General features: G+C 37.5%; 1 protein-coding gene across 1 annotated transcript in view; it reads right to left on the reverse strand.

Annotated features, from left to right (window-relative positions):
- Window positions 1-2439: 2439 nt before the first annotated feature.
- The window catches only part of LOC126484321 (cytochrome P450 6k1-like), a 64344-nt gene continuing 54495 nt past the window's right edge, over window positions 2440-12288 (reverse strand). Inside the window, exons 7-8 of the mRNA XM_050107762.1 lie at window positions 8853-9104; window positions 2440-2827 (exon numbers count right to left, since the gene is read on the reverse strand). Coding sequence (XP_049963719.1) covers window positions 2661-2827; window positions 8853-9104 — 419 coding nt within the window. The 3' untranslated portion in view covers window positions 2440-2660. The remainder of the gene's footprint in view (window positions 2828-8852; window positions 9105-12288) is intronic.

Consider the following 12288-nt stretch of genomic DNA (forward strand, 5'->3'; position numbering starts at 1 on the left):
AAAAAGATTTAGAGCAAATAGAATTAAAATTTCATTTCAATATTTCACATATTATTCCAATGTTGAAGAGTTACAAAAACCTTGCAACAAGTTCATTTGAGTCTAGGTGATAAAGGGACATCAGTAGTACATGGTGAGACAGAATGAATAGCAGATTTGAGTCACATAATATTTCATTACTGTTTTGTCTGCTAGAATACATTAGTATACATCTGCTACAATAAGGAATAATGGCCATTTTTGATTATGGGCTTGTGGGATTCTGGACATCAGGCATTTGCCGCTGATGTATTTAAAAAATAACAAGTCTCCCTTCTCTGTTCAACAACTCTATAATCCCCATCTCAGGTTGAAAAGACATGATTAAAAATGATTGTATGGTTGGTCCAACAATTCAGGATTACTGCATCTTGTGCAGAAAAGAATATCCCAGGGCAGCAAAGGATGCAGCAGACTGCGGAGGAAGTGGAGGGGCAGCATATGAAGCACTCATCTGAAGAGCTCACTGTTCTGCTATAAGATATCACTTGGTGCTGTTAACAGCATCAGATCATTCCCCGTTTCACTTAACACATGATAACATGCAGTTTCACTCAAGCAAATTGCAGGTTGTACAGAAACTAAAGAAACAAAATAAAGTTGCCTGATGAGCCTTCACATTGTGCTTCTTGGAACTTTTTGAAGGCAAGCCACACATGTAAAAAAACACTCTAACGTTGGGTGAGGCTCATTTTAATCTAGATTATGGTGTACATAAACAGAATTATGGTTGCTAGACACCACTCAATGAAGGTAATCCACAGCCAGATCACATTGACTTTTTGCCACAATACTTTGGTTGCAACCATTCAGCCATCTTCATGTGTCTGCCACTGGACACCAAGGACACCTGAGAAGATGGCTGAATGGTTGTGAGCCAAAATATTTTGGCAAGAAGTCATCATGATCTGGCTGCAATCCCAAAACCTCATAGAATATTCAGTAAAATGCAAAAATGTCAAGAACTACACAGAAGGTAATCCTTGTCAACTGCATAAGAAACTCATGCACTGTGGATGTATGACTGTGTGGGGCTGCATGGCTTCATTTTGGCATCATTGAGCTATATGTTTTTGGAGGTTTCTATGGCAGTGAGTAACATTAATTACTGATCACCATGCCCAAATATTAGATGACTTCCTCCGTCCAAGGTTGAAAATGTTATATGTTATTCAAAAACAAGTATTCAGTTTAATCTAATCTTCTGCAATAACAAGATGTAATCTGATGAATGAATGTTTAATTATATGTATTGTTTTATTTTGAAAGTGGTGTAAGATCCTACCCTTTATGTTGCTAAATACAAAATGCACTAACTTGCAATACAAGAAGGTGAATCCTGTAAAGTAGAATCTATAAGCAACTGGATCAATAAACAATCTAATGATCCAGTGATGACAGGAGAACTCATATATAAATAGGTGCTGAAATTTGCTAATTTTCAGAGCCAGTGGCTCCTTCTTCTGGTAGAAGGGTTGAAGGGGAAGGATGAGGAGTGAAGGAAAAGGACTGATGAATTTTAGGATGTGGAGAGTGTTCAGAAAAGTCACCCAGAACCCTTGTCAAGGGTGAATTACCAGATGGAATGAGAAGGAAAGAGAAGGTAGAATCTGCATGATGCATTGTACACTGGCAGACTTGAGTGTAATTTTTACATAGTTTTCCACTGCCATTGAGGCACATGCCAGATTTTGTCTGTTTCCAAGCACTGCTGTGTCCACAAACCATGATAAAGTTTGTTTATTTGTTGTAATTTCATCCTATGGACCCTGATGGTGAAGACACCATTTGCCATTCCACAGTAAAATGTATTTTGAAAGCAGCAGCAAATTTTTTGAAATAAATTAGAAGACACAACATATCAATATATTTTTAATATTATTAATATGACAGTCGTACATGAATGGTATTGAGAATATCAGAAACATTACTAATTCTTGGAACTATCAAACTACTAACTTCATGCTTTGTCACCATAGTTTTTTTTTAGCAAATAGCTCCATTATTCAAATAATTTCATTTCTGTAAATATCTATCTCATAAAATTACATCAAAATGTTCTTTTACAAAAGCATAGAGCTGTGTTCAACTGATGTACCATTTGTGCACCATAGCAGCACCTCAACATTGCAACTGGTGATTGGTATGCTTTTAAGCAAAAAGAGAGAAAAATTCATCAGAACACCCAGAAGCACACCATTAATTAATCACATCGAGAAAACAAAAGAGAAAGCACTGCTGTCGGTATCTGTCAGATAGGACAGTCAACCTGGAGACAGTTGTTTAAAGTTGCTATTCAATGGCAGCACCTGATAGTGGCTGCTGTGATTGCCCTTTTTTGGAATCTTACAAAGAACAGTTGTAATAATATTTTTCTTTAACTAAATAAGTAGTTATGACTGAAATAAAGAAACTGTGTTTATTTATATTAAGTACATAAACATAATATGTGCTGTTAAAAGTACAATACTGAAGATTGGGGGCAACACAACTGTGCACAATAGTCTTCCATACAGTAAAGCCACTGTGTAAGGACTATCTATGAATCATAGTGCTTACATATATAAACAACACTAAAATGGGTGAATTTTGACATGATATTGTTCTTCAGTGTTGTCCTCCTAGGAACGCTTTACAAACTGAATGTGGATTCCACTTTTGGTCATTAGGATTGAGGACCTAGGATGGAAATCAAGTTTTGCTACTGTCTTCTGTGTAGGCTGCACACTGTACTTTGACAGTAAGTTCACAAGACCCACTTTGGTTTGCAGCAGGCCCATCCTCATACCTGAAACATGTATAGAAATCTTAAGTATGAAGCATGATCATGATATGCTGAATCAACATATGCTGCACCTCTTCATCAGGGAGACAATGCCTCTCTTTAAAATGTCATCAAAATCTCCCTTTAATAGTATATATATATATATATATTTCAGATAGATCTTGTTCAATTTGCTATTGCAGGAGACTCCAAACTTCTAGTGTTTCTTTTAATGACAATATCAACTCCCACAGCACAGAGACTAGGGCTATCAACTTTCAATTTCCAAGCGTTTTGAGCCTGAGTAACAAACAAAAATGTCGCTTCATTTGAAGAAATGCAGGTGACAATTGTGGGACAACAGGTTAATATCATGACCTCAACATTAATATGCCCAACCAACAATGTAATATGTGTATCAGAGGTTTCTCAGTGAATTGAGAAACTATACTCATGTTAATTGAGAAATGTCAGTGAAATATGCCATGTACAGTCCAGCTACATGTATTCAGTGGCTGCAGGATGTGGCTTCAGGTATGTGCTGTGACAGATGCCTTTGCAAGAGTGCTACAGACTAATAGAGTGTGAAGGGAGGTCAGATCCTAGTTCACTGGTAGTGGGCTGATCCACTACTGGCCTATGCAACCAACCTTCCACCATCAGACTTGAAGCAAAGGATCAGATAACATGCCTGCCATGACAGTTTTACGTAGGAGAAGGTAGGTAAGTTTTCAAACTCTAGGTAGGAGTATCAGCAATATAGGAAAATATGGATTGCTACTTACTGTAAAGAAGATGCATTAACTCTTGGGAGGTATGTACCATCTATGCAACCAATTAACGGTAGTTTATTTATTGTCATATGCCTTTTGCTTCATTTATTTGGGAAGAATCATCAGTGGTCTGTAATACGTGTTTCCTTTTTTACACATATGGCAACAAACAAACTGCCTTTAGTTGGTTGCATAGACAATACATACCTCCAAGAATATAAAGCAACTAAGGTTTTACATATGTTGCATATCACCAAGCTCTGTCATGCAGAATAGATTGAGTTGAGATCCCTTATCATCTATTTACCTATTTTATTTATTTTTAGTTTCCATAGATCCATCACACAAATATATCACTAGGATGTAGAACATGCCAGATGATTTCAGTAATAACCATTTGTAAATGGTCATAATTCATACAGCTTACAATCTCAATCACGTGTAGACAGGTACAAGAAAAGTCAGGTCCAACTGCTACAGTTATAAGCCAGATGACTGTAGTAATAGTAGTCATATAAACAAAATACAAGGATTACAGTCTAATTGATACATATGGCATTCTATCAAGAAGCTTTATACCAGTGCTTCAGATTAAGTTTGCAGAGTAATGTGTAAAATCAAACGCAACACAAAGTGTCACACACTGCCAAAAAATTCCTCTAAACAATAGGAGTGGTTATCCAGAAGATAAAATTTTAGTTGTTCTTTGAATTCAATGAATTCTCCTTGTTGGGAAACACAAGCTGTATTGAATTTCATTGATGAGTTGAGAAAATATAAAAATGCAGTACATGAAGCAGGCAAAAGGAATTGCAAATGTCTAAGAAATGAGATTAACAGGAAGTGCAAAATGGCTAAGCAGGAATGGCTAGAGATATAAGACAAGCAACATACCCTAAGACTTCAAGAAGAATATAATAATTCCAATTCCAAAGAATTTAGAAGGATAAATCAGTAGGGGAAAGATAGATGCCACCTACAGGAAAATTAACCATCTGTATAAATAACTATAGCTGAGGTGGAAAACCTGTCCTAAGCAAAGGAGGAAAAGTAGAAAGGTGGAAGAAGTATGTAGAATGTCTTTACAAAGGAGATGTACTAGAAGGCAATGTTATGGAAATGGAAGAGGACCTAGATGAAGATGAGGTAGGAGATATTATACTGCAAGAAGAATTTCACAGAGTACTGAAAGGCCCAATTCACAACAAGGCCCGGGACTAGATGACATTCTGTTGGAACTACTGATAACCTTTGGAGGATGATCTGGTGTGCAAGATATAAGAGACAGGCAACGTACCCTCAGACTTCAAGAAGAATATAATAATTCCAATTCCAAAGAAATCAGGTGCTGACAGGTGTGAATATTACCACACTATCAGTTTAATAGGCCATGGTTACAAAATGCTAACATTAATTCTTTATAGAAGAATGGGGACACTGGTAGAAGCTGATCTTGGGGAAGATCAATTTGGGTATATGCAAGACAATACTGACCCTAAGAATTCTCTTAGAAGATAGTTTATGGAAAGCAAACCTACACATATATCATTTGTACACTTGGAGAAAGCTTTTGACACTGCTGACTGGAATACTCTCTTTGAAATTCTGAAGATGGCTGGGGTAAAATACAGGGAGTGAAACTCTATGTACAATTTCTGCAGAAACCAGACTGCAGTTATAAGAGTTGAAAGGCATGAAAAGAAACCAGTGGTTGAGAATGGAGTCAGACAGGGCTGTAGCCTATCCTCAGTGTTATTCAACCTGTACAGCAAATGAACAGTAAAGGAAACCAAATAAAAATTGGGAGTAGGAATTAAAGTCCAGGAAGAAAAACTAAAAACTTTGAAGTCTCAAATGGTATTGTAATTTTGCAAGAGACAGCAAAAGACTTGGAGGGACAGTTGAATGGAATGGGCAGTGTCTTGAAAGGGGAATGTAAGATGAACGTAAACAAAACTAAAACAAGGTTAATGCAATGTAGTCAAATTAAAACCATGTGACTAGGAAACAAGGCACTTAAAGTAGTAGAAGAATTTTGATCTTTGGGCAGTGAAATAACTGATGCTGTCCGAAGTAGAGAGGGCTGGTATGGTTATGGCAAGCAAAGTATTTCTGAAGAAGAGAAATTTGTTAACACACACACAAACACACACACACACACACACACACACACACACTCACACACACACACACACACGCACACACACAAAATGAACACAAGAAGAGAACAGAGCCTTTTGAAATGTGGTGAGAAGAATGTTGAAGGTAAGTTGGGTTGATCATGCAACTAAGAGGAGGTACAGCATGGAATTGGAGAGAAAAGAAATTTGTGGCACAACCTGACTAGAGAAAGGGACTGATTGATAGGACACATTCTGAGACATCAAGGGATCACCACCAATTTAGTATTGGAGGGAAGCATGGAGGGTAAAAATCATAGGGGGAGAACAAGAGATGAATACATTAAGCAGATCCAGAATATTCAGAGATGAAGGACTCACACAGAATAGAGTAGCATGGAGAGCTGCATCACATCAGTCTTGAGGCTGACAACCACTGGAACAACATCTGTTCACAGCAGCTTCACCATTTTCATTTACAGCAGAACCAGCAGGATTAACATGTGTTGTAGGTGTAGGCTTACATCACTACAGTAATGACAACTGTCAGCTGTTGTTTTAGGTCTGTCAACTGCAAACTGGTAGCATTTGTAGGCATTTACAGTTCTCATATAAAAATGGACCACTTCTCTTGTTTGGTGTTGTTTTATTCACAAAATGCTCTTCTTTTACACAAAGCTAATTTGAAGTCGTTAAAATGCTTCTAAAATTAAGGAGGTGCTATTCTGTGAAGCAGTGCATATGCAGCTGAAGATTTAGAAAAGAGGCTTTTTGTCAGCCCAATGTTTTTTCTCCATAATGATGAGAGGTCTGTTTTCAGAAGACTAATGTTGATTGCTTTTAATTGTATTATTGAGTCCTATTGGATTCAAACAAGTTTCAAATTGGACAGAATGATGTAAATTACTGTACTATACAAAAAATGAAAATAGATGTTTTAAACATTATCAAACTTTTTGCTTGTACTGAAAATTGTACTTCTCAGACAAGATGTCCTTTTTCACGTTCTGTTCCACCAATGCATATATGTACATTAAAGAATATAATAATTCCAATCCCAAAGAAAGCAGGTGTTGACAGGTGTGAAAATTACCGAACTATCAGTTTAATAAGTCACGGTTGCAAAATACTAATGCGAATTCATTACAGATGAATGGAAAAACTAGTAGAAGCCTACTTAGGGGAAGATCAGTTTGGATTCTGTGGAAATATTGGAACACGTGAGGCAATACTGACCCTACGACTTATCTTAGAAGCTTGAGTAAGGAAAGGCAAACCTACGTTTCTAGCATTTGTAGACTTAGAGAAAGCTTTTGACAATGTTGACTGGAATACTCTCTTTCAAATTCTGAAGGTGGCAGGGGTAAAATACAGGGAGCGAAAGGCTATTTACAATTTGTATAGAAACCAAATGGCAGTTATAAGAGTCGAGGGGCGTGAAAGGGAAGCAGTGGTTGGGAAGGGAGTGAGACAGGGTTGTAACCTCTCCATGATGTTATTCAATCTGTATACTGAGCAAGCAGTGAAGGAAACAAATGAAAAATTCGGAGTAGGTATTAAAATCCATGGAGAAGAAATAAAAACTTTGATGTTCACCGATGACATTGTAATTCTGTCATAGACAGCAAAGGACTTGGAAGAGCAGTTGAATGGAATGGATAGTGCCTTGAAAGGAGGATATAAGATGAACATCAACAAAAGCAAAACGAGGATAATGGAATGTAGTCGAATTAAGTCGGGTGATGCTGAGGGTGTTAGATTAGGAAATGAGACACTTATAGTAGTAAAGGAGTTTTGCTATTTGGGAAGCAAAATAACTGATGGTGGTTGAAGTAGAGAGGATATAAAATGTAGACTGGCAATGGGAAGGAAAGTGTTTCTGAAGAAGAGAAATTTGTTAACATCGAGTATAGATTTAAATGTCAGGAAGTCGTTTCTGAAAGTATTTGAATTGAGTGTAGCCATGTATGGAACTGAAACATGGACGATAAATAGTGTAGACAAGAAGAGAATAGAAGCATTCGAAATGTGGTGCTACAGAAGAATGCTGAAGATTAGATGGGTAGATCACATAATTAATGAGGAGGTGTTGAATAGGATTGGGGAGAAGAGAAGTTAGTGGCACAACTTGACTAGAAGAAGAGATCGGTTGGTAGGACATGTTCTGAGGCATCAAGGGATCACCAGTTTAGTATTGGAGGGCAGCGTAGAGGATAATAATCATAGAGGGAGACCAATAGATGAATACACGAAGCAGATTCAGAAGGATGTAGGTTGCAGTAGGTACTGGGAGATGAAGAAGCTTGCACAGGATAGAGTAGCATGGAGAGCTGCATCAAACCAGTCTCAGGACTGAAGACCACAACAACAACATATTAAATTTATATATGTATGTGTATTTATGGGTATTATTTTTGTGTGTGATTGTGTGTTTGTGTGTGTGTATGTATATTATACATTTATGAACATCTCCGTACAAACATATTCTCTAAATGGTGGTTAAGCATTAAAATAAACTTGCAGTCCTCATTGAAAAGGTTACAAAAATGAATGATAATCAGTACAATACACTACCAGCTCATAAATACAAGATGCCATGACCAAAAGAATCATGAGTAGTTTGTTTTTGGCTGCAACAACAGTAGTTCTGCTCTGAGTCATGTATTCTTTTGACAGACCACATTTTTATACATGGTGGAGGTGGAATATATAAGGACACAACCATTTTGTTTGCAATGAAAAATTTTGTGTGTTTTCCATTTGAAGCATAGGCTAGAGCATCTTCCTCATATGGAGAATATTTGCAGTCGTATACACTGCATCACTCCATTTATGTCTCACACCCTCCACAGTTTCACAAAACACAGTTTTCTTTAGACCTTTCTGATCCTGATAACTGGTTATTTTTGCCCTGATAGTGATACTTTATGACACCAAGATTGTACACTGAACTTTACAACTAGCCTTACACTCCTGCACAATTCAGTGAGAGAGAATGACTGAATAGGTAGGAAGCAACCACAGTGCCACTGTTCTTACACTCATCAGACTCATGGAATGTAGTAGAAAGAAATGAAGTAGTGGCCTTGATTTGTAATGTGTGCAGGCCTCAACATCAGACTTACACTCACAGAGTTTTTTATCTTTACTACTTACCAATGCAAATGCGTGGTCCCTCTCCAAAAGGCAGGTAGACATAGGGGTGTCGCCTAGCTTTGGCTTCTTCGGAGAACCTCTCAGGATCAAAACGATCAGGGTCAGGGAAATATTTGGGTTCATAGTGTAGGCCCAGCACAGACAGCGCTACTGGAGTTCCTTTTTCCAGAATGACATCACTGTCGGGAATCTTGTAGTCTTGGTTGCATTCTCTGTTCAGAAATGGTACTGGTGGATATTTCCTGAGAGACTCTGGAACAGAAAAGAAAAAACAATATTTAAGGGAGAGCAAAATGATAGTTTGATATGATAAAATTATGATGAACTGTATCAGAGGACAAACATCGAGAGCATTCCCTTAAATAATAGGACCATTTAATTAATAAAGATTAAAAGGGAGCAGTTATATGAATTAAATTTTGATATACTAATAAGTTTAGATCCAAGGAGGCTGTATACACAACTTTGGTAGTTCTTTCATATAGAAAGCTAATAAAAATATGAATACACCTCACCTCACTCTCATTCTGTGCCTGTACTTTGTCTGAATTAGATTTTGGTGGAGACAAGTCTTCTTTTATAGGACAAAGACATCATTAGTATAAGTAGTTTCACCCTAGGGCATCCATCTTGGTCTGCTTTCTTGTACAGACTGATTCATATGTTTAGCAAGTGTTGCAAGCAGAGGAAATCAGGTGTTCCTATGCAGATTAAGCAATGTTCATTTTAACAACCACATCATGATTTTCTTTATATTTCACTGCCGCCATAGCTGGTGCAACACCAGATGCTGCTGCCTATTCTACAGAATTTACAGCCAAGCCAGGTAAATAACCTGTCTGTAGGTCACTTCTTCATGTCAAATCTCATTTTTAGTATGCCCACACTTGCTCTTTCCAACAACTTACCAATACTTTGATCATATCAATTAGATTTGCACTGTGTTCAAGTGTTCTTCATGTTAGATGTAGACTATGGCCTGAAACAATGATTGTTGTGCTAAATACCTAGCTAGCAATAATGGTAGATACTATTTTCAATTTATGATTAATTTCCTGGTAACAGTTCCCATGAATCATACTGCAGTATGATCTCTTTCTGGATTAGCCTCAGTGTTTGGGTAACAACACGACCGTATTGTTTTCCTCATGTCTAGAACCTATTATGCTAGGTTGTTGCAGCTGCTGTTCTTGCACCCCCTTATTTACTACTGTGCTGGCATGCAGCTGTAGTCATAGTCTGGAACAAAACCCTCATGCTTGTATGTAAGTGATGGATCCGACCGGCAACTGCTTGCAGTTTTAGTAAACAGCCAGTCAATTTCCTGTTTGGATCATGAAATAGAGATTCAGAAAGCATTACACCTGGTTGTGATGGGTACAGTGAAAAGGTCGCCTTGTCACCTTCCCTTCCTGAGTAGCAGTGAATATCTCTTCAGGGGAGGGAAGGTCATTGCTTCCACAGTGCCAGATGACCAAGCGCCTACATAACAATATGTCATCATTCATTCAGTTGAAAGTCAACAAATGGAACTCAGATTGGCTATTGGTAATCAAGACCAGTGTTGTGTGCAGAGGTGATTGTCTGCCAGAAAAAAAACCTATAGCTCAAGTGTAAGCGTCTGAAGAGGAGGAAGAGGAACTACTTTAAACTGTCCACAGGAATGTGGAGAACAGAGCTTTTTTTCACTTCAGAATCCACACAAACTTCTAGAATTGATTTCCCATGATTCTGCTAAATCTCTCATTTAGTCATTGTAGCTTTACATGGCTAATTGCAGTGAGACAATATAGTGGGGTTAGCATTTGCTGTATAACCCTTAATTGCTAGTGTCATGTTTGTGAGACAGGCTTATTCTGACAAGTCCGGGTGGTCTTTGTTTATCTTTATCATTGTCTACAGTCAACCATTGAGTGTTTTGGAGGTCAATAGTAATTCATTCAGTAGAATATTCTTGATGCTCTGAATGAGAGCAAAATGTGGAGCTGAAATATTCCACAAATGTAAGATCATTTCTTCTAACTGCAGAATTCATTACAGAAATAACCCTTGTTATAACCATTGTTATTTTTGTCATTTTATAATTTCAGCACATTATGGTAGCCATGCCCAAGACCCACCATCTGCATTCATCAATTCTTACCGAAATATGTTGAATCCTGAGTTATTGCAACTGAGAAAGAGAGTGTTCCTATGAAAACAATCTTTTTCAAAGACATTTCTAACAAAAATAGGTTTTACAACAAGAAAATAAAACAATTTTTGACACTATAATGTAATTGGACAGATAAAAAATCTACTCACTAATCGGTAGTGGCATAATTACAGAAGCCCCTGGAGCCAGTGGCTCCTTTTTCCAGCAGAAGGGCTCAAGGGGAAGGAAGAGGAGTGAAGGAAAAGGACTGGATGGGTCTAGCAAAAGGCATAGATTTCAGGAAAGTCTCCTAGAACCATATGTAATTTACAACAGTATAAGCTACTCATGGAATAAACTGGGAAATTTTTGGAAAAAAAATTAAAATTTTAAATTTGCTTTATGTATTATTGTATACCATGTGAAAGGGTGTAAAAAATTCTGTAAAATGGTATGTATCCCAGGTCTGTAGCTTCTACAGCAATTCTATAAATTGCTGTTCCCCATTTTTGGGACCATTTATGATAGTTTTGCAGCTCTTTAATTCAGAAATGAGTTGATATATCTCAGTAAAATTTTATATTTTTCTACGTTTATACCAACAGTACACCAGTGCCAAATTTCAAGAAAATGGTGGGGATTTAGTACTGAGTAATGTCAATCAGTGGGCAGAGACAAAGTTCAAATGTCTGTACCATATTTACTCGAATCTAAGCTGCACTTTTTTCCAGTTTTTGTAATCCAAAAAACCGCCTGCGGCTTAGAATCGAGTGCAAAGTAAGCGGAAGTTCTGAAAAATGCTGGTAGGTGCCGCCACAACTAACTTCTGTCGTCGAATATATGTAGCGCTACGCAGACATGCTTCACAGGCACAAAGACAAGTACTGGCACCAAAACCTCTGCGTCAGTAAATAAATTAAAAAAAGGTGGAAGACGAGCTTTTTTTTTTCTCCGCCCCGAGTTTCGACCACTGCATTTTCATACATTATCCAACGAAGTAAATACAAATTCCGTATTGTGCCTCTTCGAACGTAGCAGCATTTCAATGTACTACGAAAATCCGACTGGCAAGACTGTTTGGGATATTTGTCAATATGGCCAACTCTGCTTTCTGAATTGTTTCCTAACTGTGAGAAGAAATGGTTGCTAATAGGAACTTTTATGAATTGTGAATCACATACAGTATTCTCTTCACCATAAGAATAATACGAATACAAACATTTTGCCATGTATTCTTTCGTGTTTGCTGCTATCTCATTTAAATCCTGTCCGCCTAATAAACTACGAAACTAGAATGAGGCA

Source organism: Schistocerca serialis, chromosome 6 (genome assembly GCF_023864345.2).
Source record: "Schistocerca serialis cubense isolate TAMUIC-IGC-003099 chromosome 6, iqSchSeri2.2, whole genome shotgun sequence".
Taxonomy (NCBI): domain Eukaryota; kingdom Metazoa; phylum Arthropoda; class Insecta; order Orthoptera; family Acrididae; genus Schistocerca; species Schistocerca serialis.